Source organism: Phoxinus phoxinus (genome assembly GCF_949152265.1).
Source record: "Phoxinus phoxinus genome assembly, chromosome: 4".
NCBI lineage: Eukaryota > Metazoa > Chordata > Actinopteri > Cypriniformes > Leuciscidae > Phoxinus > Phoxinus phoxinus.
The window spans coordinates 16552061-16579511 of record NC_136879.1 but is presented as its reverse complement, the minus strand read 5'-3'; the positions used below and the strand labels follow the sequence as shown (position 1 = coordinate 16579511).

Sequence of the window (27451 nt, the reverse complement as noted above, 5' to 3'; positions counted from 1 at the left end):
ACCCGGGTAGGTTTACGTGTGTTCTTATCTGCACTGAAATGAAGGCACAGGATGATGATGGTTTCAAAGATGCCACGGCTGGCCACACCAGGCTCTCGGTCCGTTCACTTCTGGGGTTGGCTCGCCACTGACCACCAGGGTCAGAATCAGATGGTTTATCCCTTTCTAAAAACCAATCTATACATGCATTACAAAATGCATTAGTTACTATTGCCTCATTTCAGTTCAAATCTAATCAACTTTTCTCCATTCAAATGTCAAATCAAATATAACCAATTGTAAAGGATATAAATACTATAATCATCATGTATGATACACATAATCTTCATGTATGGAACAGTTGTTCCTTCCTGCTCAGCTACTGTTCGGACGCTCTTGCTTACTGCTCCGCGCTTTGCTCTATCGCTTTTATATTTTTATATTTTATCTTCTTTTATCAACTAATTTCAACTTCAGCAAATCAGCACAGTGCTCAAACGCTTGGATTACAACAAAAAAGCTGAATTATTTTACTCGACCAGCCTCCCACTGAAAGCTTACATTCCGGGGAAGAGAAAACACAACTGCATAAGGATAAGAGAAAATGCCTCTTCTGGAATCTACTTGCTGCAGCAATTGCCACAGACTTTTACAAAGGATTGCAGTTCTTGAAACAAAGTTATTTGCGGGACGACCAAACCAGACGGAACACACAACAGAGCTCCGTCATGGACGCCCTCAGCATACAGCCGGTGAGTTTCATGAATCTACTGCTCCTCAACAGGCTATACTGAGTCTAGAGAAACAAGCCGATCGACTTACAAATCGATGGCACACACAGGGAGCGAGACCAAAAGGCACTCGAGACATCAGATTGTCACGAGTATCACATATCGCCGCAGTAGCATCCTCTACCCCAGATACGGCTCTGACAAGGATTGCAAACACTGGTCTCCTACCACCGCCTATACATCTTGAGAACAGATTTGAAGTATTAATGAATGTAAATGGGGAATCCCCAAATGTGATGAATGTGATCGAACACAGACTGAATAAGCCAGTAGCTAACACTGATGCTAACTTGCGCTCAAGGTCGAGCAGACAGCGGCACTCATCTCAGAGAGCAGCCGAGCACAGGACTCTGATAGTGGGTGACTCCATAATCAGAAACATTAGTAGCAGGAATACAACTACGTGCTGCCTTCCGCAAGCAACAACTTCTGATGTAAACAGGGAACTTGAGAACATTCTGATGAAACATAAGACTGCAAATCGACTCATCATTCATGTGGGGAAAAATGATATTCATAAAGAGCAGTCAGAACTCCTCAAGAAGAATTTTAATGAACTTTTTGAAACACTTAAAAGATTGAAAGTACAAACATTCATCAGTGGACCACTCCCAGCAAGAGGAACAAACAGGTTTTCACGGTTGCTTGGGCTTAATACATGGCTCCAAAAAACCTGCAATATAAAAGGAGTGAACTTCATTGACAACTTAAATATTTTCTGGAGTCAGAGGCAACTGTTCCAACAGGACGGCCTCCACCCAAACAAACTTGGTTCAAGAGTGCTAAAGGACAATATCTACTTCTCCCTCAACCATCCTTCTGCAGTGTGTGCCAATCCATTCAACCTGAATGGCACACACACACCTGTACACTGTATGAATGACCACAGGACTTCACTCCAGCACCTGAATGGACATGCGGTTGACACGTCACACAAGGACAATGATAACACCACTCAGCCACAACAACTTCTGCTCATGGCTGAGCCCTGCCCACAGAGCTCGCCACAGACAGACTGTGACATACTAGAACTGCTCCAAGATTCAACACCCAAGGACGACTTCCTGGAAAACAGCCAGGGAAACCAGGACAGCATATTACAGCATCCGATAACACGAGAACAACAACAGCCCCTCTCACCAGACACGCTATCTCTATCTCCACCATCTCCACTTCTGGGCTTCTCAGAGAAAATGGAAAAGCTGGTGTACGCTGGAACCAAACTATCCCACTCTTTTGCAAGCCCCCAGATATCAACCGAAACACGGCAGGCCTCACAACCACCAAAGCCTGCGGGCCCAGTTCGCCCTCCCCCTCCTCCTGCAAGAGTTCTTCGGGCTCTGCCACAACGACAGGTCTCACACCCTACTCCTTCTGCTCGAGGTGAACCAAAAACAACTGATACCAGCTCTCATTGATATGTGCCGGGTCCCCGCTATGATAACAGTAACTTTCTCAAATGTTTACAGAACAAGCGGGAACCCTGTGTGCCTGTATCTTTCTCTATTGCTGTTCGATTACATGATAGAAAGTCTAAGGCCTTCAAAAGCCATACAGCAAACCCATCTAATCTGGTGCCTATTACACGCCAAACTAAGACTGCTGCGCGGACAAAAAGTAAGACTGTTAAGTTAGCACTTTTAAACATCTGCTCACTTAAAAATAAATCACTTCTAGTCAATGACTTAATAACCACATACAACCTGGATTTTATGTTTCTAAATGTAACTTGGCTAGAAGACAACTGCAGTGCAACTGTCCTCAATGAAACATCCCCTCCTAACTTTACTTTTATGAGTGTCTGCAGAGCGGGTAGGAGAGGTGGGGGAGTAGCTTCTCTTTTTAAAGATGTCTATCAATGTAAGCAAATATCATTTGGTAATTACCCGTCTTTCGAATATCTGGGTATTGTGTTAAAAGGTGCTCCACACATTTTATTTATTATTGTTTATAGGCCTCCAAAATACTCTTCAGCCTTTGCTGAGGACTTTACAGAACTGTTATCAACCATTTCCTCAGAGTTTGACTGTTTTGCTATTGCTGGAGATTTTAACATTCACATGGATAATGCAGAAAACAATATGGCAAAAGAAATCAAAACTGTTTTGAAAACTTTTGATCTGACTCAGCATGTACATGGACCGACACACAATCGTGGACACACTCTAGATTTACTTATCAGTAAGGGTCTAAACATTTCATCGATTGTTATTAAGGATGTAGCACTGATCATTTCTGTATTTTCTTTGATATATTGATCTCTCCTGCCATTGAAGCTAGATCTGTGTCTGTCAAGAAGAGATGCTTAAGTGAGAACACTAGTGTACTATTTATGAAGGCTATATCTTCAACACCAAGCATATCTGCTGACTCTGTTGATTTTCTCCTTGATTCTTTTAACTCAAAAGTAAAAAGTGTAATTGATGATATTGCTCCTGTGAAGGTCAGGAAGAATGGTAGACAAAAGGCACCTTGGAGAAACTCAACAGCAGTGCAAAATATGAAAAGACAATGCAGAAAAGCAGAGCGCATGTGGCGGAAGACAAAACTTGTAGTCCACTATAACATCTACAACATATAACACCAGCCATGCTTTCAATATGGAACTAGGCAAAGCTAGACAGACTTTCTTCTCAAATATCATAAACAGCAACTTAAACAACACACGCACTCTTTTTGCTACTGTAGAGAGATTAACAAACCCCCCGAGCCAGATTCCCAGTGAAATGCTCTCAGACAGCAAGTGCAGTGAGTTTGCTTCTTTCTTCTCTGAGAAAATCAATAATATCAGAAAGGTGATCAGCACATCCTTGAGTTGCACTGGGGTCAGACAGATCAGACCACAACCTGAGAAAGTAGTTACTATGTCTGATTTCAAAGAAATTGATGGCAAAATTTTAGAAGAAACCGTACAGCACCTTAAAACATCAACCTGCGCCATTGACGCTCTTCCCACATTTTTTTTCAAAAGTGTGTTAAACTGTTTAGAAGCAGATCTCCTAGAAGTGGTAAATGCCTCACTTCTCTCTGGAAGTTTTCCAAACTCCCTGAAAACTGCAGTTGTCAAACCCCTCCTGAAAAAGAGCAATCTGGATAAGACTATATTAAGCAATTATAGACCGATCTCAAATCTTCCTTTCATTGGCAAGATCATTGAAAAAGTTGTTTTCAATCAGCTGAACAAATTCTTAAGCTCGAATGGATACTTTGACAATTTTCAATCTGGTTTCCGATCACATCACAGCAGAGAGACAGCGCTCATAAAGATAATTAACAATATTCGCTTATACTGATACAGGCAAATTATCAGTGCTGGTACTACTCGACCTCAGTGCTGCTTTTGACACTGTTGATCACAACATACTTCTGGACAGACTGGAAAACTGGGTGGGGCTTTCTGGGATAGTCCTAAAATGGTTCAGGTCATACTTAGAAGCGAGAGGTTATTATGTGAGTATAGGAGACCATAAGTCTGAGTGGACATCCATGACATGCGGAGAATCTTGGGGTGTCTTTAGAGTTAGACCTTAGCTTCAGTAGTCACGTCAAAGCAATAACTAAATCAGCATACTATCATCTAAAAAATATTGCAAGAATTAGATGCTTTGTTTCCAGTCAGGACTTAGAAAAACTTGTGCATGCTTTCATCACCAGCAGGGTGGATTATTGTAATGGACTCCTCACTGGCCTTCCCAAAAAGACCATAAGACAGTTGCAGCTCGTACAGAAAGCTGCCGCAAGGATCCTGAGCAGAACCAGAAAATTTTAACACATCACACCAGTCCTCACTCAGGTCTTTACACTGGCTGCCAGTCACATTTAGGATTGATTTTAAAGTATTATTACTGGTATATAAATCATTTAATGGCCTAGGACCTCAATACATTGCAGATATGCTCACTGAATATAAACCCAACAGATCACTCAGATCATTAGGATCACATCAACTAGAAATACCAAGGGTTCACTCAAAGCAAGGAGAGTCCGCTTTTAGATATTATGCCAGCCGCAGCTGGAACCAGCTTCCAGAAGAGATCAGGTGTGCTCCTACAGTAGCCACATTCAAATCCAGACTCAAAACACATCTGTTTAGCTTTGCATTTACTGAATGAGCATTGTAGAACAGTATTTGAATGACGATATTAAAGTTTTCGTCTGAGAAAGAACTAAGAATGTGAATGCAGGGCTAAGGAAAGTGAAAAGAATGTGCAAGTCATTGAAAGAGAAAAGAAAGTTGATAGATGGAAGTCGTAAGAAGATTGAAAGAGAAAAGAAAGTTGATAGATGGAAGTCGTAAGAAGATTGAAAGAGAAAAGAAAGTTGATAGATGGTAAGAAGATTGAAAGAGAAAAGAAAGTTGATAGATGGAAGTCGTAAGTCGTAAGAAGATTGAAAGAGAAAAGAAAGTTGATAGATGGTAAGAAGATTGAAAGAGAAAAGAAAGTTGATAGATGGAAGTCGTAAGAAGATTGAAAGAGAAAAGAAAGTTGATAGATGGTAAGAAGATTGAAAGAGAAAAGAAAGTTGATAGATGGAAGTCGTAAGAAGATTGAAAGAGAAAAGAAAGTTGATACATGTGTAAGTCGTAAGAATATCCTTTTAAAAGAAAGATACCGGTTGATGTAAAATATGTCCGACTGTTTGCACTGTATTTTATTATTTTATTTTCCAAACTGTGATTCAGGAAGATTTTATTATTTTTTAGGGCTGTCTGATTGGAAGAGATTTTGAAGGGGAACGGGAGAGCTTCACTCCGACGAGGCGAGTGAAGATTATCTATACTACGGAGAGTATAGAGGTTCGCTGTTTGTTTAAAACAGCAAAAGTGAAACGTGCTCTGTGGGGGACACCACCCCAGCAGAGGACGTCCCTGGATTGTAGGTCCAGTGGCACCGCAAACCTGCTCAATCACTTCCATCTCAGATAGGGTTTTAATTATTCTTATTTCTTTTGATTATTTTAATTTCTTCTATGTAAAGCACTTTGAATTACCACTGCTTAGCTTTGCATTTACTGAATGAGCACTGTGCCACTGTTCGTCTGACTGTTTGCACTGTATTTTATTTTCTAAACTGTTTTAATTATTCTTATTTATTTTATTATGTATGTAATTATTTCAATTTCTTCTATGTAAAGCACTTTGAATTACCAATGTGTATAAAATGTGCTATATGAATAAACTTGCCTTGCCTTGTAAATGAATAGGTACACATCACACCACATAACATCAGTTCCAATGAACAACAATCAATCATGTACTTCCATCTCACAGTATAGAAATAAAATGAAACTGGATATTTATGTTTTTAATCTTTTAAATCTATTTATGCATTACATTTTAATACACTCTAAAAAATGCTGGGTTGTTTCAACCCAATTTTGGGTAAAATATGGACAAACCCAGCCGTTGGGTTCAATTTTTACATTACATTTTCAACCCAATGTTTGGGTTTGTCCATATTTTACCCAAAATTGGGTTGAAACAACACAGCATTTTTTAGAGTGTATATTTATAATTTTTTAAAGGTTAAGATGAACTTCTGCTCCTCATATACATATCAAACATGTATATTGGCAATTAAATGAACTAAATCACCCTTATTTTACATATGAAAACAAGAAGATAAATACTCTCTCTCAATCAAATGACTTGTAAGTCAACAAAACAGGGTATAAAGGCACCTTTAGCGGTGTGAACACTATCAAAGAACTGCTACAGTGGTGACTAGCTTATCTGAGCTAGTGTAACCCTGGTTAAATAAAGGAAGTTAAGTTTAATTTATTTGCAATTTATTAACATCTAATTTCCCTACTGAAGGTAAAATAGTGATGCGTAAAAGCGATTTTAGAAAAATAGTGGGTGAATTAAGAAAAGCAGTTATTATTAGTTGATTTGCGATTGACCAATGAGAACGCTCCCGACATCACGCGCTGTGCGTGTGTGTGGACGCGCCTGCGAAACGAGAGTTGAGCATAGAGGAGAGAAGACGTGAGTCGATCTTCGCGCTAAAAGTTAGATTAATATAGTTGAAAGAAAAGTAGAAAAACTTTAATTTAATTCAATTCATACCGTGAAGTGTATGGAGAAGCTGAGTGAGTGTTGAGTTGCATTTTACTCCGGTGAGTCAGAATAACTTTCTATAATGTTAATGTATAAACTTCCTAACACGATTATAAAATGGTTAATTCGTTTGACTAAATTGTTATTTCCAATTTCATGTCGTATTTCAACGTTAGAGATTAAAGTGAATCGTGTGGATATTCCTCGTTCACCGACGCCATTGCTGGCCACGCGGGCCTGTGAGACACGCATGGGTGAAAGCAAAAGACGATTAATATAGAGGTAAATGAGTAATATATAAGTTCTTGTGGAGAACTACTGCTTTGTTCTATTGTTTAATTTTACTATTTCATTTTAAATGATTGTAAGTGTGGTCATATTGAACCGCGTGGTCATTCCTCCATTTCAGTTCACGGGCGCCATTATTGGTCACGTGCGCTTGTGTGAGAAAGACCAGTAGGATTGTTTTAGAGGTACATAGTGTAATATCTCTTCTTGAAAAAATTATATTTGTATGTTTAATTGTTATTTTGATATGTGATGTGAAATTCTTTCTGAAATCACTAAATGAATGTTCTGGTCTGTGATCAGGCCAGGTTTTTTTGTTTTGTTTTCTCTTTCTTTTTCTTCTTTGTATTTCTATTTTGTCCTTGATTCTGCGGATGGTGATGATCTGTGATATCCTGTGAGAAATTTCAAGTTTGATGGCGAGCCACCCAAATCTACTACGGTGAAAGAATCTACTAAGGTGAAAGGACATCAATTCGTAAAGAAGAGTTCAATATCCTTTCCTTTCTGCTCCAGTCAAGACAATTCACATGTAGAGACTATTGAGTTTTTCTTCAAGATTTAAAGACGAATACAGAGACTGATACAAAACTGATATATGCTTGAAAAGAGTGTTTAAGGAAAAGAAAAAAGACACCACTCCATTATTAATTTTATTAATTTTATTTTCTTCTGTCATTGCAATTATCTGTGTATGTTTTGGGGTAAAGGAAGAGTGCACTCTAGGGGAATTTTCATGTTTAAATTGTGTGTATAATTGACTGACATTTGTAATTAACCTTTCTGATTTTTCTCATTGGAAACCAAAATTACATACCAGTTGTATTCAACCTGTGTCGATTGTTGTTTCTCACCACAACCCGCTACCTCCTTTACGAGCTAATAAAAGAATCTTCTGATTAATTATCTGCACCAATAGCAATTTAATTAATTAATTGTTAAATACTGCAGACACCCGTTACATAAAGTTTGGCGAGCCAGCCAGGAAGGTGGCGCTGTTGCTGAGAACTAACAATCGACACAGGTTGAATACAACTGGTATGTAATTTTGGTTACATTAGCAAAACAAACCAAAACAAATTCACATTCAAATGTTAACGATTAGCACGCGGCTAGCGCGATTAGCGATATTTTATGAGCATCTCAAACAACATAAAACAATCTGAATCTGCGTCTGTATGGTATCAACCAGTAAGAATCAGGTTCACAACTCCGATTGGTTTTAAAATAACATTATTTGGTGCAATAATGGAGCTAGTACAATCAGCATAATAATCGCATTAGTATTACCATCCTTACCGTAGGTATCTTGAGAACCTCAAGATACCTCCGCTTAACTCTTAACTCTCTCTCGCGAGAAGAAAAAGTATCCCGGGCCTTTAGTCACAAGATCAGAGATTAGTTAGGAGTCAACTAACCTTCTGTCGACCTCTTTTCTTTAGCCCGGATATTCCACTCCTTTGAGCCGATGTTGCAGCTACAGAAGCCTCCGACTAGCACACACATCATACACTTATATGAGATATTTGTGAGGAAAGATGAAGACATCCTGGTGCTGGAATATCCTCATCATGCGATGACCTTGTTTGAATATGTACAGCGAAATCGAGGCAGCCTGACTGAGATTGTGGTGAAGCACATAATTCGGCAGCTCGTTGTGGCGCTACAGTACTGCATGCATCACAGCATCTTTCACGACACACACATAAAAAACATCCTCATATATCAGAACAGCCTGGAGGTCAAGCTGATGGACTTCAGAGGCGCACTGATCCTCCCAGAGACACGTGAGTCGGCTTCTCCAACACCGCCCACTGTTGATGTGTTTGATGATGCTTTACTAAACTCTGCACATGTGTTCCTACAGGAGCTGATGAACCCATTTTAAATGCAGCGGTCAGAAAGTACGCGGAGTGGGCCGTGAGTGACGACATACGGATACTGCTGGATGCGCTGGTGCCCAAAATAAGCCGATGGTTTTTGCAAATGTCACATTTGTCCAAAGGTGAGAGCAACAACAAGAGTGAAATGGAAATGACATTGTTTGAAAAACATATAGAGCTCAGTAATATGATCAGTGTCAATGATGAGCAAAGTGTAAAACACAGCGGATTGACAATGAATGTTTAGCATTGGATAAATGTTCATGGGCATCCAGCAGTGTTGTGCGGGTCAATGTATAAACAACCTGCACCCGACCGACGTTTTCAACGACACGCTTTCTGACCCACATTTTTAAAAAGTAGTAAGGGGGGGGGGGGCATGTGTTTATCCAGTCTAATCGAACTGTGTGTCTCTCTCCCCGACTTTCCCAGCAAAAATCCCGCCCCCCCTATCAGAAAATACATAAAACGGGCATTACTGAGCTATATGCGTTTAAAAGTAGCCTATTAAAATTAGGGGTGTAAATCGGGGCCTTCATGACGATTCGATACGATACCGATTTCTTAAGCCAACGATTCGATTATTTTCGATACTTCAGAATTCCCCGCGATTCGATTCGATACGATTCAATGCTCGATATTTTTACATGATGATATCTATTAAGTTTCAAAATAAATCAACAAAAATAAATCATTTAATTAGCCTTTTATTGAGAATACAGAAACAGTATTCTATCTATTCACATAATAATGTGTATGTTACACTATAGCATTTGTGCTCAATGCACTGCAAATGAACAGAAAATAGAACAGTTACTGCATCTACTACAGTTACAATAAAGTGCAATCAGATAATTTGTAATAAGCACAAAAGTCTAATGCTTACAGTGCAGGTCTACTATGGCCAATTAGCCTACTGTATTTACTGAAAAAAAAAAAAAAGACTGACCTCTTTACATATAAAAAACGCAATGGCTTTGGAGATGTTTTTAGCTCTTTTTGAAGTGCTCGACAACTTTTGAGGAAAAAACGTTGTCAGTACATAAAACGGGCATTACTGAGCTATATGCGTTTAAAAGTAGCCTATTAAAATGGTACAATGGCATTGCTCAGTTCAACGTGTTGGGAAATCGGGCATACAAGAAGTACACATGACAAAGCCAGCACTTTGGTCATCATCTTTCATTCTTTCGGCAAATGTCTCCCACACTTTGCTCTTTCCATTTGTGTATTTGCGGAGCTTCCACTCCCCAGTCTTCACCTTTTCTCTTGCCGCCTCCATCTCTACCGTCATCTTCGCGCCAACTCTCTCTCTCTCTCACACAGCTTTCAACCTAATGAACACACAATATTTAAATATTCGGTACGGGATTTTTCTTTGAATTTCTATCGTTAAGAGGATATTTTTCATACCAATTCTTGTTGCGTTCTAGCAGCTTCTTCAACGGAGGAAATGCGTGTTTGATTTAATAGTAAATTTCCTGGGGTGTACGCGCCACCCTCAGGCAGAGTAGAGAGTTGCACTCCAGTAACCTTATGTGGGTTACACATGACTTCACTGTACATGGCTAAAGAATCTGCAATGTTCAAAATGTGGCTTAGTGTGTGTAACACTGAATAAATGCTGATTAATAAATGCAGTGTGTTTTTGGACATAAAAACACAATTCCCTATAAAGTTAGCATTGGAGGGTTTGTTATTTTACAGCAGAGAATAAATTCAATCTGTTCATCATATAAAGCGATCGAGTCTCTTCAGGAGATTTGGTCTAAACCGCTCGATTTAAATAGATTATAGTTTATCTTTGTTCGCGGCGACGTCACCGGCAGCGTGAGTTTCATATCACGTCACAGACCGAGTTGTTCAGGTCAGTCAGTGCAGCGATTATCATCAGAGTTAGAGTTAGTCAGAGTCAGAGTTAGACATGATGGAGGAGAGAAACTCAACGGAGGAGAGTGAAGCTCCCGCTTCCCCTAGAGTCGCGTGGGAGAACAACACCACAGGTTAATACACACACACACACATTTGACCACGTTATACTTTAGACCGTGCGTGCTGGAGTGTGAAGTCTGGACGTCCTGTAAAGAACACGTTCATATTCCTATGAAATATTAGATAATATTATGAAAATGTTGGCAATTATTATTCCCATTATTACATGTTGCGACAATTTACCAAACCAGAATCCTTAGCAAAGCCATGAAGATCCTATCAGACATGCTCTGTTTAATGAGTTCGAGAGATTACCATCGGTCTGTGATTTAGGATGCCAGCATTTTTTTTAAATAGGGAGGGGGCGGGAAATCTCTCCTGCCACAGGCATTAAAATGCTTAAATGAAAGATAGTGTTTTTTTCTTTCTTGTAGAGTTTACTGAGTGTTTACGAAGTCCTCAGTGACGAGTCTGGGAGGACTGCTTCTGTTTTTGTCATTGATTTTGTGATTTTAAAAATGTGTTTTTGTGTTTTCATGTGTTTGTTTTTATTTCTGTGTATGCATGTTAAAACTCATTGCAACAAAATTTCCCCATGGGGATAATAATAAAAGTCAACAACAAGAACATATACTAATATGCAAATTAGATACAGTGTACAGATACATTGTATTGAATGGGAATTACATTTATGGACATTTTACCCTCATATTGCATAAGTAAAATTAAATGGCATATCAATTCATTCCGATATATCTTCAATAACATAGTTGAGAATCATCTTTATACAATGTTTGGTTAAAAAAATATATCCCGAAATCGAAACATTTATTGGTGAATGAAAGAAAAAATCCGAATGTAATTTCGTGTAATTTTATTGTTAAACAACAGAGTCCTGGGGCCTGTACCATGAAGCAGTTTTAGGTGGCTAGCCAGCTATGTTTCAGCTTAGTTTCCGCCAACCCTGGGTTTTAGGTACTATGAAAGCAGCTCGGCTTTAATCGGTGTTCGTTGCCATGGTATCTTACGCTGCACGGCTAGCCTGCTCCGGGGCAGGTTAAGTTCTGGATTCGAGATCTCAGACTGAAGTTTGACCAATCAGCTGTGAGCAAAGAAACATATAGGTGATGAAACTAATTCCCAGTGTCTGTTGCAGTGGCTTTACATTTTCTTTCAAATCCTGTGGACATCTCAGCGCAAATTGTTAGACGAGCACATCGTAGAGAAAGAGTTTTTAATCAGACAAAATCAAACATTTATTGGTGAATGAAAGAAAAAATCCCAATGTAATTTTGTGTAATTTTATTGTTAAACAACAGAGTCCTGGTGTCCACTACAGAGAACATGCATGTGGATAACATATCCTTTTCAAAACTGATTTGTTTCTTATGCTCTAAACAATGTAATGACATTAAAAAATACTAAATTCACAAAACTTTTTTCTCTGGGTGTCAGGAGCATATAAACAGGAGACCATTATAATGTGACGTGTGTGTGATTCTTCTCGTGTTCTTCAATGCAGAACTAGTGCATCATTCAGCCGTAATCTGTGCTAATAACACACACGTTTCTCATCAATATTGTTGTTTGCAGAAAACTCAAAGTGGACGAGTGTGTGTGCCAGCGGCGTCCAGAGAGCGTGGAAGGCTGGAAAACGTCTCTTCACCAAAGAGACCAAAGTGTCTGCTTTTGTGCCTGAGCAGGAGCGTCCACACACACCGCAGGAGCGTCCACGTCCGCTGGGGTCCAGGCCGACACGCAGTGAGTGTTTATTATTGTCACTCATGCTTCTGGCTTCAGTGTAATCTCTACTCCTGTGGTCTCCTGGCCTCAGGTGTGTTTGCGGCTGGACTTCAGGCTCATGCTGGATATTATTAACATGCTAACGTGTGTTTTTCAGGATCCTTTAAATCTCTTTATGAGGTCGTGAAGGAACTCAAATGCAGAGGCGATCGGAGTGATCATATGGGATTCCGCAAGTCGGATAGCAAACGAGTATGTTACTCACACTTTTCCCTCTTGTTCTCTTCTGCCTTTAGTCTTCAGTCCTGACATAAACATACAGTTTTGATCAGAAATGTAGAGATTGTAGATGCACATAAACTAAAGTGGATCAGATTACTTACGTTTGCAACAATTTCTTCCCTTTTTAGGTGCTCATCAGTTTTTTTAAGAAGAGCCGGCCTGAGAAGCTGGTGGACTTTGTAAGTTGACAACTTTATTCTTCCTGAAATTCTCCAATAATCGTTTATTAAATTCTAATTTGGTAATTGATAAATCTGTATGTAGACCGTATAAGATATAGTTGAAAGCCTAGAAACATCAGTTGTAAAGTACATTGCTTTCATCTTTCAGGCATGAAAACTCCTCACCTTTCGGCGAAATTCGCCGTTTTAAAACCTAAAAGGGTCACCTACGTGATTTTTGCAGATCCGATGAGAAAATATTTTAGAGAGGAGGGGGGGGGGGGGGGGGGGTGTTCGAGGTCGAGGCCAGCATTTATCCCCTATAAAGTTACCATAAACTTTACAGAACTATAAGCTTTAAAAAACAATCATCATTCCGAATGCCGAAACATGACAGCCAATACGAGTCAGAGTAACGTTAGGGCAGAAATGTTTTCAAAGTCTTTTACACCGCGAGTCTGAGAACTGGACACACTGCCGAACAAAGAACCGCACGTCGGAAAGCAAGCCTGAGGTAAGTTAGCTTACAATGTTAACTGTCCTGTCAGATACAGACAGCGATGTTGCCAATGTCATTATTTTTTATTTTGACATAGAAGTGGGCGAGATAATATCGCGAGTGGGCGCGGGCGCCGTGAGCGCTGAGCGAGCAGGAACAAGTATTCATTGCGCGGCTCGCCAAGCTTTAATTTGTGGCTCGCAGTTGCATGGCGGTAAATAATACGGTGATATGATAATGCATTCACTATAGATATTTTATAAAAACATAACAAGTAGGGCTTTAACATAACCCGTTAAAAACTCAAAGTGTCAGCTCTATTACAAATTATTTCGATCGGATTGAAAGGGGTGGTTTATCGAGAGAACGTGAAAAAACTTGATCGATTGAAAACCGAAACTGAAAGGACGACGTATGACGCGCTGAACAAGCTGTTCTCCTGATTAATAAAGTGTCATATAAATGAATATCCTTTCATTCTATAATTCTCCTTTCACTCAGCATCTGTGAAGTGAAGCAGGACAACGGCTCACCAGTGCTTGTTTCAGATTATCATACAGACGACTGGTTTGGGGCATTTTTGGGATAAATAGTAGTAGTAAATAGTTTTTTTTCTCTGAGACCCGATGAAATACGTAGATCAGCGGCCCATTGGTTCTTTTCTTGATTGACACTGGGCTAGCCCAATCACATCTTTAATGTGAAGTATAGAAATATACTCTTTCAAGTATAGAAATTAGTACAAAACTAATTATGAAAGTTTCCTTTATTTTTCAGTGCATTTGTTTTACAATAGGCTATATGGCTATTACTATCATGGGATTAATATTATAACTATTATTGTAGTAGTAATGTAGACAGACACTGTAACTAAAAGAGTTACAGTTTTCTTACGGGGGAGCATGCCCCCAAACCCCCCTAGAGTGGCCGAGGACCACTCATCACAGTGATCCAAAAATCCTGTGAGAGACACTGGTAGCCTACTACAATGCCAATGCAGATTACAAGTTGTTTTTTTGTTGTTGTTGTTTTTTTTATTTTTTGGGGGGGGGGGGGGGTTATATATGCCGCATCCTTCTCACCTTTTTTACCCCTGACCTGTTTTCATGCCTGATCTTTAATAAACTCTTTAAGCCCAAAGTATGTGGTTTATCCCCAAGTATATTTAAGTAATTAAATGAATATAAACATGTGATTAATTGACTGATGGCTCGAATGAATGACAGGGCAGCCCAAGAGTTTACTTTGAAAGGCTGGCGAGATGAAAAAGTATCCCGGGCCTTTAGTCACGAGATCAGAGATTAGTTAGGAGTCAACTAACCTTCTGTCGACCTCTTTTCTTTAGCCCGGCTATTCCACTCCGCTGAGCCAAGACGCAGCGGCGATGTTGCTGCTACAAAAGTCTCCGGCCAGCACACACGTCGTGCACTTATATGACATTTTTGTGAGGAAAGATGTTGACATCCTGGTTCTCAAATATCCTCATCACGCGATGACCTTGTTGGAATATGTCCAGAGAAACAGAGGCAGCCTGACTGAGTTTGTGGTGAAGCACATCATTCGTCAGCTCGTTGTGGCGCTGCAGCACTGCATGCATCACGGCATCTTTCACGACACACACATGAAGAACATCCTCATATATCCAAACAGCCTGCAGGTCAAGCTGATGGACTTCAGAGGCGCACTGATCCTCCCAGAGACACGTGAGTCGGCTTCTCCAACACCGCCCACTGTTGATGTGTTTGATGATGCTTTACTAAACACTGCACATGTGTTCCTACAGGAGCTGATGAACACATTTTAAATGCAGCGGTCAGAAAGTACGCGGAGTGGGCCGTGAGCGACGACATACGTATACTGCTGAATGCGCTGGTGCCAAAAATAAGCCGTTGGTTTTGGCAAATGTCGCATCTGTCCAAAGGTGAGAGCAACAACAAGAATGAAATGGAAATGACATTGCTTGAAAAACATATAGAGCTCAGTAATATGATCAGTGTCAATGATGAGCAAAGTGTAAAACACAGCGGATTGACAATGAATGTTTAGCATTGGATAAATGTTCATGGGCATCCAGCAGTGTTGTGCGGGTCAATGTATAAACAACCCGCACCCGACCGATGTTTTCAACTAACCCACCCGCACCCCATGTGTTTATCCAGTCTAATCGAAGTGTGTGTCTCTCCCCCGACTTTCCCAACAAAAATCCCGCCCCCTCTCAGAAAATACATAAAACGGACATTACTGAGCTATATGCGTTTAAAAGTAGCCTATTAAAATGGTACAATGGCATTGCTCAGTTCAACGTGTTGGGAAATCGGGCATACAAGAACAGGGTCCCCGCGGATCCTTAAAAAGTCTTAAATTCGATATTTAAAATTTAAGGCCTTAAAAAGTCTTAAATTCTTATTTTTACTTATGAAAAGTCTTATTTTTACCTATGAAAGGTCTTAAATTTTAGATGACACTTTGACGACGTATCTAAATGCTTTCCAAATGAAAACTATCTAATTAGCGTACGTATTATTTTTATTATTCTATCTTTGTGGATTTGCTTGTTCACGTGACAATTCGCGTCATTTACGGCAGCATTAGCCTGCGTCTGTCTCCTGCACGCGAGAGGAGAGGATAAGAGAACGAGTAAATGTCAGTTCAATAGTAAGTTCATTCTTTGTGCTTAGGATTGTCTATGAACTATGATGATATTGTAATCATTGTTTTAACTACGTACGAGGCACCGCGAGTTCGAGCTGACATCGCGTTTGTCTCTCATGCTTGCTTTCACTGTCAGTGCAGTTATGTCCCCAAATGAGTTTTTGTCTTATTATATTTCTATCATATTATGTTGTTATATTAGAATATCACGACCAAGAGTGCCGTTTTCCTGTGCACAATTGCAAATGTGCTATTTATTTTATACAACAGTTAAATTAACAATGTGTGTTACTTTTTATATTGTCAATATTGTTTGTTTCCCCCTTTATTTCGCCGACGAGAATTTCATAATGAAACTGTAGTCCAACAGACAGCGATTCTATTTTAAAAACTGAAATCCACGTTTTGAACGAATCATTTGATTCAATGAATGAATCGGCCGTTTGAACAAATCGGTTGAATAAATCTCCAACAACTCGCTTATTAAGACGGTGACTTACTGCCACCTACTGGCGGGTTTAGTTGCATATTTAAAGTACCCTTTAATTAAAATGTTAAAATTATAAATAATTTCATATTTAAATATTGAATAGCTTTATTTATGCAATTGCAAATTAAGTGTAAATATAGTAATGCCAGTTCGGATGCCGCTTTTCTGTGTCACCTCTGCACTGCAAGGATGATTTTGGTACGGTCTTATTCTAATAGAATTGAATTTGAATGTTAGAATTTGACATAAAAGGTGATGCATACCTCTAAATACGTTTAGAAATAATTTCCATATTTAGGTGAAAATGGCCCTGGAAATCAATTTAAGGCGGCAAATATTGCCCCTTAATAATTTTTTTTATTTCAGTCACTACTGTGAACTGACCACTGCATAGATAGAATATGTTAAATATGAATATCTTTTTGAGTCTGCTGTCAACAACAGGCCTACACCAGCCATGGTACCAGTACAAAATCAGTAAAATATCATTGAATTATTATCAACAAAACTTTGAAAATATCTAGATATATTTTTGTTAATATTGCAAACCCCTAATGTACGGTATTAATTTTGATTTCTTCAGGTCTTAAAAAGCCTTAAATTTGACTTTAAAAAATGTGCAGATACCCTGAAGAAGTACACATGACAAAGCCAGCACTTTGGTCATCATCTTTCATTATTTCGGCAAATGTCTCCCACACTTTGCTCTTTCCATTTGTGTATTTGCGGAGCTTCCACTCCCCAGTCTTCACCTTTTCTCTTGCCGCCTCCATCTCTACCGTCATCTTCGTGCCAGTTATTCAGCCAATAAAGTGTAGGCCTATGTATTTCATAGAAAATTGTGTCTAGTACTATATCAATTACAAAGGTTTAATTGGCATCTTTATTTCAAACGACCCGACCGACCCTAATGTCTTAGAAATATTTTTGGATGACTCATAACCGCGCGTGACCGCAGGCACCCGCTCATTTTGGATCAACCCGCGCAACACTGGCATCCAGAGAATATCATAGAAACAGCAAGAAATGCTGGGGGAAACCCGCAACATAAATTAACTTTTCCTCCATTTTGCTTAGGAACTAATGTGGTCGGAACCAAAGTTTACAGGATTGTGTTCTCTGGTATCCTCTCAGGCGGAGGATACCATCATTTCTCATCATTACATATGGCTATATATATATATATATATATTTTTAAATAGCTAATAAAAATAGCATTTCTAGGGAAATGTCATATTGCAAGAAATATCGTTATCGCAATATTCAACAACATCATCGCATATTTTCCCAATATCGTGCAGCCCTAATGCACGATCGGTTCCGTGTTTTGTCTCAGCACGCCCAGTTACATCCGGTGCTGTGCGTCGGATGCCGTTTTTGCATTAGGTGGAGATTACACTCTCTGTTTACAAGAACTTCAAGCGGTTAACATGAATGATGTTATCAATATTGTGAGGAAGTTAGCGGCCACACCTAATGCTGCGTTCACACCAAACGCGAATAGAGCGTCTGGCGCGAGTGATTTCAATGTTAAGTCAATGTAAAGACACGTTTACGCGTCATGCGGTACGAATGAGGCGTTTAGCGCGGCGCGGTATACGAGAATGACACGAATTGACACGCGAATTAGGTGAATTGAGCGTCTGGCGTGAGTGGTGCATTGTGCAGTCACGCGTTTGACGCGAATTTTTTTTACTTTGGCGTCAATTCGCGCCGCGTTAACCCAATCAGGAGCCTGCTTGCTGCTGTCACGTGGTGAAGTGACATGATAAACGGGGGCAGGCCCGCTTTTCAGTTTATAATGTAATTTAAAATGTTTTAGCCTCAATAACTTATTTTATATGTTTGGCCTCAATAACTTATTTTGTAATATGACTAAATGCCCGTGTGAAAGAAGTAATGACATTGTTCAGATGTTAACTATGAATGTGACACTGAACACTTGCACTACATTTCTGAATGAGATGAAGAAAAAAACACATAATTAAAGAAGTCGTTTGACCTACGTTATAACGAGTCATTCATGTATTTTAACTTATATGTTTCATATAATAGAACCGAAGCTATAGATTGTGAATTTAAACATGTCTCGTTGACCAGCGGCAGACGTCAGGAGGACTAGTCGAGGTAAGGCTGTTCCCGGCGGGTTACATGAGCGCTGAGGATCGCCTGGATCTCACAACTCCGAAACGTCAGATCAAATGTTTTAAAAAGGCGCTATCTTTATAAATAAACCACAGATTTGAGCTTTAAACAACTACATTCTCGACTGAACAACTCTTAAAACTACATTTCGTGACACAATAACAGTAGTATTTTTAAATTTGGCCTTTCTTGCTAACAGAACCGCCTAGCACTTGCCCTCCCGGAAGAAGCGGATTACGCCTCGGACGGGCGTCAATTTCGCTTCAAACGCTTGCTTTTTACGAATGCATTCAAAATGTTCAAGCGTCAAACTAGACATGATGGACGCGAATTTGACGCTCTAGTCGCGTTTGGTGTGAACTCAGCATTCGAGTAAGAAAGAGAAGTTTTCAAAATTTGCATATTTATTGGGGATATCGAGAGGTAGATGATAAATCTGTATGTTGCTCTTCCTGTATACACCAAACTTTTTGCTTCTTGTTGTGCCTTCTGTCTTTAGTCTTTCAGTCCTGACAAAAACAACAGTGTTAACAGTTTTAATCAGAAATGTAAAGATTGTAGATGTACACAAACGCAAATGGTTCAGTTTACTTGTGTTTGTAAAACAATTTCTTCATTTTTTAGGTGAGAATCTACATTTTTAAGAAGAGCTGCTCCGAGAATCTGGTGGAATTAGTCAATTGAATACTTTATTCTTCATGAAATTCTCTTAGAACGGTTTTTATTAAATTCTAATTTGGTAATTGATAAATCTGTATGTAGACAATATAAGATATAATTGAAAGGCTAAAAACATCAATTTTAAAGTACATTCCTTTCATCTTTCATTTCCCTTACTCTCACAAAGTATGTGCTTTAGTAAACCCCCTAATAGCACATACTATTACCCCCCCCCCCCCCCACACACACACACACCCCAAAAAAGTATATTTAAGTAATTAAATTATTGTAAACATGTGGTTAATTGACTAATGGCTTGAATGATTTGACTACTCTTTAGTCAGGGCAGCCCTAGGGTTTACTTTAAAAGGCTCGCGAGATGGAAAATGAAGCATACTCTGGACTTTAATTAGGATATGTGAGATCAGTCCAGAGTCACCTTACCTTTGAGTCGAGATGCAGCTGCAATGTTGCGGCTACACGAGCCTCCGACTTGCAAACATTTGAGACATTTACATGAGATGTTTGTCATGAAAGATAAAAACATCGTTATATTGTTTTAGACCCGCTCGAGCTCAAGAGCAGTGCGGGCGCTGGAGAAGTCGGTGACCGTGGGGAAGCTTCGGCTTTTGTGGCAGTCACAGCCAGCCGTCCTCATGGTCCTCGACTTCTCTCAGGCGGGAGAGCGACCGGCTCAGGTGTGGGCCTTGCCACCTCAGGCGCTTGCCTCACCGGCCGGGACGGAGGCAGATGACATTGGTATGAATCAGTTTATCATCACAATCCTAATAGTAACTAAAATGTATCATTAATAGCTAAATTGATGGTTTGTTTTTCAGATGAGCTGTTACCCCAGTATGAGGAGTTGCCACCAGTCGGGGCGGAGGCCACAGCGCTGTGGAGACCCGATGACCTGGAGGCCAATATAAGTATGAATCCGTTTATCATCACAATCCTAATAGAGCTGCAGTTACTCGATAAGTGGTCCACTAAATTGATGGTTTGTTTTTCAGATGAGCTGTTTTCCAATTGGGTTGAGTTTGACATGTGGGAGGTTTTGTTTTGATTTATTTCAGTCTGTTAATAAAGTTTTGAAAAATTTGACGTTGGGTGTTTGTGTCCTTGTCTTTTTTGGCCGCATAAATGATGCGTAAACAAATCAGGACACTGGCGGCTTCAGTTCTCACCAGTGGAAGAGAGCGAAGGGGTGTCGTCCATCTTTTTCTACAGCCTATGTAGCAGACTAACGGTTTGAGGGGAGTTGCCGTGCCCTCGCGAGCCAGATCACATGACAGGAAGAGAAGTCGTTTCGAGGGGGGAGGGAAGGATAACGTATTTGATTAATGATTAAAAAAAATGGAGTGCAAAGATAAATCCTTTATAATAAACACTACAATATTACATATAAAAAAATACGAATTGTACAATTTTATTTCATGGCAACTTTAAAGTGGTTTTGTACATATTGAAAATGAATTATAGAACTGTTTATGATAATAATAAGGCTGCAGACTAATAACAACCACATAAATGAATTAAATTAAAAGTTTAGGATAATGTAGGATATGTTCATGAATGAAGGCACATTTTGTGTTTTAACATGTACATCAAGTGTTAATACCTACAGTCAAACCAAACTTTATTCAGACACCTTCAACATATCTCACATTATCACAGTTTATTCGCTGTAGTTTAGAAAATGGTAATAAAATATGACAAGATCTCTGAGTTATCAGATCAGTTGATATTTCACTGGATTTGGCCATTGTTCTGCGTTAACACTTGGCATTAACATGCGACCTGTATCTGGATGTTGTCCACATACACATTGAAAAGACGAGTGTAAACGCGCTTCTGATCGGAATGTTATCCGATCAGCGTGTCCAGTTTCGGAGGTAGTCGAGGACGCATTGTGATCGGATCTCAGTGTAATGTAAACGCAATCCAGCCACCGTGTCTGCATTCACAGGTGGACGTCATTTAAATCCCCGCCCAGTCTCCCCACGTGCTGTCAGAAAATAATGGCCAGACGCAGTTTAGACAATAAATTAAATTTATTTGAACCTTACAATAAACGTCAATATTTAAAACAGTTTATTTAGACTTAGACTTACATGATACTGTGTGTGTCATTTTTCATTTTAATTGTGCAACTCTGAACGAGGCGATCGCCTGTACAATCACAGCTGTGAGACATGAGATCTTAATGAAGAGCGTGCGCTGCTTTGCCAAAAGAATAATAGGACTAAACTTTTTAAATTTTATGTTTTAAATGTTCAGAGCTCTGCTCCAGATCGTCCACCCTCCGTTCAAGCTCCACGATCCGTTTGTCCTTTTCAATGTTTTGGAGGCGCAGCTGTTTAACCTCCTCTAATAATTCCAGAAGAAGTATAGAAAAACACGTGTGTGTGTGTAGTGAGCGCACTGTCTCCAGCTATAGCGTGTGGGTGTGTCATTCATTCATCCTCATCAACATCTTCTTCATCATCCTCTTCCTCATCCACTGAAACAGCTGGACTCAGTCAGGAACGAGAGAGCTCAGATTCTGCCTGAGAAACTCAACATGAACACAAATAAAACAGGAGATATGCTGGAAATGCTCTTCATGAACGTTGTTGTTTCTTTATTTGTTGGCTGACTGTCTTTGCTCATTGTCACACTGTTGAGGTTCAGCGGCTGGTAGTGAAGCAGAATTATAGCACATCAACCGCATTTATACAGGACACTCAGATCTGCAGTAACTGCTCAATCTTTTCATATCTTTTTATCATGTCTTTATGTTTTGGGCCAAATTATGGAGAGTATCAGTAACTCAATCATTATTCCATGATGAGACTTTAAAAAAAAAATCTAATCATGGCCTCTTCATTCACTGATTATATTGTTTAATTTCTGAATTGATGTGTTCAGTTTTCTGTACCCATGTGTAACCCGCGTCTCAGGTTAGTGTAACCGATAACTAATTTAAGTAGTCATGAATCAAAGCTGGGCTAATATCAGAAGCTCTAGGCACGACTATGGAGCTTGAAATAGTAAAAAGTCAGCAGAGAACAGACAACACAAAGCAGGGAAATTTGACAAATGTATTGTACAAAATTAAAGACAGTTATTTACATTCCCTGCTGTAAATTCCTCTAAGCCGGCTTCCTGAGTGCACAGCGCACAATAAACCCAAAATAAATAACTTCAAATAAAGAGTCCATGAAAAGTTCTTGGTGTGTGTGTGTTTCTTGCAGTATGTATGTTCTTTTCACTACCCGGGTAGGTTTACGTGTGTTCTTATCTGCACTGAAATGAAGGCACAGGATGATGATGGTTCCAAAGATGCCACGGCTGGCCACACCAGGCTCTCGGTCCGTTCACTTCTGGGGTTGGCTCGCCACTGACCACCAGGGTCAGAATCAGATGGTTTATCCCTTTCTAAAAACCAATCTATACATGCATTACAAAATGCATTAGTTACTATTGCCTCATTTCAGTTCAAATCTAATCAACTTTTCTCCATTCAAATGTCAAATCAAATATAACCAATTGTAAAGGATATAAATACTATAATCATCATGTATGATACACATAATCTTCATGTATGGAACAGTTGTTCCTTCCTGCTCAGCTACTGTTCGGACGCTCTTGCTTACTGCTCCGCGCTTTGCTCTATCGCTTTTATATTTTTATATTTTATCTTCTTTTATCAACTAATTTCAACTTCAGCAAATCAGCACAGTGCTCAAACGCTTGGATTACAACAAAAAAGCTGAATTATTTTACTCAACCAGCCTCCCACTGAAAGCTTACATTCCGGGGAAGAGAAAACACAACTGCATAAGGATAAGAGAAAATGCCTCTTCTGGAATCTACTTGCTGCAGCAATTGCCACAGACTTTTACAAAGGATTGCAGTTCTTGAAACAAAGTTATTTGCGGGACGACCAAACCAGACGGAACACACAACAGAGCTCCGTCATGGACGCCCTCAGCATACAGCCGGTGAGTTTCATGAATCTACTGCTCCTCAACAAGCTATACTGAGTCTAGAGAAACAAGCCGATCGACTTACAAATCGATGGCACACACAGGGAGCGAGACCAAAAGGCACTCGAGACATCAGATTGTCACGAGTATCACATATCGCCGCAGTAGCATCCTCTACCCCAGATACGGCTCTGACAAGGATTGCAAACACTGGTCTCCTACCACCGCCTATACATCTTGAGAACAGATTTGAAGTATTAATGAATGTAAATGGGGAATCCCCAAATGTGATGAATGTGATCGAACACAGACTGAATAAGCCAGTAGCTAACACTGATGCTAACTTGCGCTCAAGGTCGAGCAGACAGCGGCACTCATCTCAGAGAGCAGCCGAGCACAGGACTCAGATAGTGGGTGACTCCATAATCAGAAACATTAGTAGCAGGAATACAACTACGTGCTGCCTTCCGCAAGCAACAACTTCTGATGTAAACATGGAACTTGAGAACATTCTGATGAAACATAAGACTGCAAATCGACTCATCATCATTCATGTGGGGAAAAATGATATTCATAAAGAGCAGTCAGAACTCCTCAAGAAGAATTTTAATGAACTTTTTGAAACACTTAAAAGATTGAAAGTACAAACATTCATCAGTGGACCACTCCCAGCAAGAGGAACAAACAGGTTTTCACGGTTGCTTGGGCTTAATACATGGCTCCAAAAAACCTGCAATATAAAAGGAGTGAACTTCATTGACAACTTAAATCTTTTCTGGAGTCAGAGGCAACTGTTCCAACAGGACGGCCTCCACCCAAACAAACTTGGTTCAAGAGTGCTAAAGGACAATATCTACTTCTCCCTCAACCATCCTTCTGCAGTGTGTGCCAATCCATTCAACCTGAATGGCACACACACACCTGTACACTGTATGAATGACCACAGGACTTCACTCCAGCACCTGAATGGACATGCGGTTGACACGTCACACAAGGACAATGATAACACCACTCAGCCACAACAACTTCTGCTCATGGCTGAGCCCTGCCCACAGAGCTCACCACAGACAGACTGTGAGTGTTGGTCAAGTTACTTGTTAAAGTACTTGTTAATAAATCCTTATTACAGACAGACTGTGACATACTAGAACTGCTCCAAGATTCAACACCCAAGGACGACTTCCTGGAAAACAGCCAGGGAAACCAGGACAGCATATTACAGCATCCGATAACACCAGAACAACAACAGCCCCTCTCACCAGACACGCTATCTCTATCTCCACCATCTCCACTTCTGGGCTTCTCAGAGAAAATGGAAAAGCTGGTGTACGCTGGAACCAAACTATCCCACTCTTTTGCAAGCCCCCAGATATCAACCAAAACACGGCAGGCCTCACAACCACCAAAGCCTGCGGGCCCAGTTCGCCCTCCCCCTCCTCCTGCAAGAGTTCTTCGGGCTCTGCCACAACGACAGGTCTCACACCCTCCTCCTTCTGCTCGAGGTGAACCAAAAACAACTGATACCAGCTCTCACTGATATGTGCCGGGTCCCCGCTATGATAACAGTAACTTTCTCAAATGTTTACAGAACAAGCGGGAACCCTGTGTGCCTGTATCTTTCTCTATTGCTGTTCGATTACATGATAGAAAGTCTAAAGCCTTCAAAAGCCATACAGCAAACCCATCTAATCTGGTGCCTATTACACGCCAAACTAAGACTGCTGCGCGGACAAAAAGTAAGACTGTTAAGTTAGCACTTTTAAACATCTGCTCACTTAAAAATAAATCACTTCTAGTCAATGACTTAATAACCACGTACAACCTGGATTTTATGTTTCTAAATGAAACTTGGCTAGAAGACAACTGCAGTGCAACTGTCCTCAATGAAACATCCCCTCCTAACTTTACTTTTATGAGTGTCTGCAGAGCGGGTAGGAGAGGTGGGGGAGTAGCTTCTCTTTTTAAAGATGTCTATCAATGTAAGCAAATATCATTTGGTAATTACCCGTCTTTCGAATATCTGGGTATTGTGTTAAAAGGTGCTCCACACATTTTATTTATTATTGTTTATAGGCCTCCAAAATACTCTTCAGCCTTTGCTGAGGACTTTACAGAACTGTTATCAACCATTTCCTCTGAGTTTGACTGTTTTGCTATTGCTGGAGATTTTAACATTTACATGGATAATGCAGAAAACAGTATGGCAAAAGAAATCAAAACTGTTTTAAAAACTTTTGATCTGACTCAGCATGTACATGGACCGACACACAATCGTGGACACACTCTAGATTTACTTATCAGTAAGGGTCTAAACATTTCATCGATTGTTATTAAGGATGTAGCACTGTCTGATCATTTCTGTATTTTCTTTGATATATTGATCTCTCCTGCCATTGAAGCTAGATCTGTGTCTGTCAAGAAGAGATGCTTAAGTGAGAACACTAGTGTACTATTTATGAAGGCTATATCTTCAACACCAAGCATATCTGCTGACTCTGTTGATTTTCTCCTTGATTCTTTTAACTCAAAAGTAAAAAGTGTAATTGATGATATTGCTCCTGTGAAGGTCAGGAAGAGTGGTAGACAAAAGGCACCTTGGAGAAACTCAACAGCAGTGCAAAATATGAAAAGACAATGCAGAAAAGCAGAGCGCATGTGGCGGAAGACAAAACTTGTAGTCCACTATAACATTTACAAAGACACCAGCCATGCTTTCAATATGGAACTAGGCAAAGCTAGACAGACTTTCTTCTCAAATATTATAAACAGCAACTTAAACAACACACGCACTCTTTTTGCTACTGTAGAGAGATTAACAACCCCCCCGAGCCAGATTCCCAGTGAAATGCTCTCAGACAACAAGTGCAGTGAGTTCGCTTCTTTCTTCTCTGAGAAAATCAATAATATCAGAAAGGTGATCAGCACATCCTTGAGTTGCACTGGGGTCAGACAGATCAGACCACAACCTGAGAAAGTAGTTACTATGTCTGATTTCAAAGAAATTGATGGCAAAATTTTAGAAGAAACCGTACAGCACCTTAAAACATCAACCTGCGCCATTGACGCTCTTCCCACATCTTTCTTCAAAAGTGTGTTAAACTGTTTAGAAGCAGATCTCCTAGAAGTGGTAAATGCCTCACTTCTCTCTGGAAGTTTTCCAAACTCCCTGAAAACTGCAGTTGTCAAACCCCTCCTGAAAAAGAGCAATCTGGATAAGACTATATTAAGCAATTATAGACCGATCTCAAATCTTCCTTTCATTGGCAAGATCATTAAAAAAGTTGTTTTCAATCAGCTGAACAAATTCTTAAGCTCGAATGGATACTTTGACAATTTTCAATCTGGTTTCCGATCACATCACAGCAGAGAGACAGCGCTCATAAAGATAATTAACGATATTCGCTTAAATACTGATACAGGCAAATTATCAGTGCTGGTACTACTCGACCTCAGTGCTGCTTTTGACACTGTTGATCACAACATACTTCTGGACAGACTGGAAAACTGGGTGGGGCTTTCTGGGATAGTCCTAAAATGGTTCAGGTCATACTTAGAAGCGAGAGGTTATTATGTGAGTATAGGAGACCATAAGTCTGAGTGGACATCCATGACATGCGGAGAATCTTGGGGTGTCTTTAGAGTCAGACCTTAGCTTCAGTAGTCACGTCAAAGCAATAACTAAATCAGCATACTATCATCTAAAAAATATTGCAAGAATTAGATGCTTTGTTTCCAGTCAGGACTTAGAAAAACTTGTGCATGCTTTCATCACCAGCAGGGTGGATTATTGTAATGGACTCCTCACTGGCCTTCCCAAAAAGACCATAAGACAGTTGCAGCTCGTACAGAAAGCTGCCGCAAGGATCCTGAGCAGAACCAGAAAATTTTAACACATCACACCAGTCCTCAGGTCT

General features: G+C 39.9%; 1 protein-coding gene and 1 long non-coding RNA gene across 3 annotated transcripts in view; both read left to right on the top strand.

Annotated features, from left to right (window-relative positions):
* Positions 1-6822: 6822 nt before the first annotated feature.
* Positions 6823-8100, top strand: LOC306997254. 2 transcript variants are annotated; one of them, XR_013797332.1, is made up of 4 exons: positions 6823-6890; positions 7008-7113; positions 7241-7304; positions 7423-8100. It is a non-coding gene; the product is annotated as an uncharacterized lncRNA (long non-coding RNA). The 2 variants fall into 2 exon arrangements; XR_013797333.1 differs by having other exon boundaries at positions 7008-7304.
* A 487-nt stretch (positions 8101-8587) lies between these two features.
* LOC306997480 (uncharacterized protein) overlaps positions 8588-27451 on the top strand; it is a gene marked incomplete at its 5' end in the record, with an annotated part of 34994 nt that continues 16130 nt past the window's right edge. Inside the window, 5 exons of the mRNA XM_079610784.1 lie at positions 8588-8906; positions 8987-9124; positions 12528-12695; positions 12835-12929; positions 13088-13138. Of these exons, the coding sequence (XP_079466910.1) occupies positions 8588-8906; positions 8987-9124; positions 12528-12695; positions 12835-12929; positions 13088-13138 (771 nt within the window). The remainder of the gene's footprint in view (positions 8907-8986; positions 9125-12527; positions 12696-12834; positions 12930-13087; positions 13139-27451) is intronic.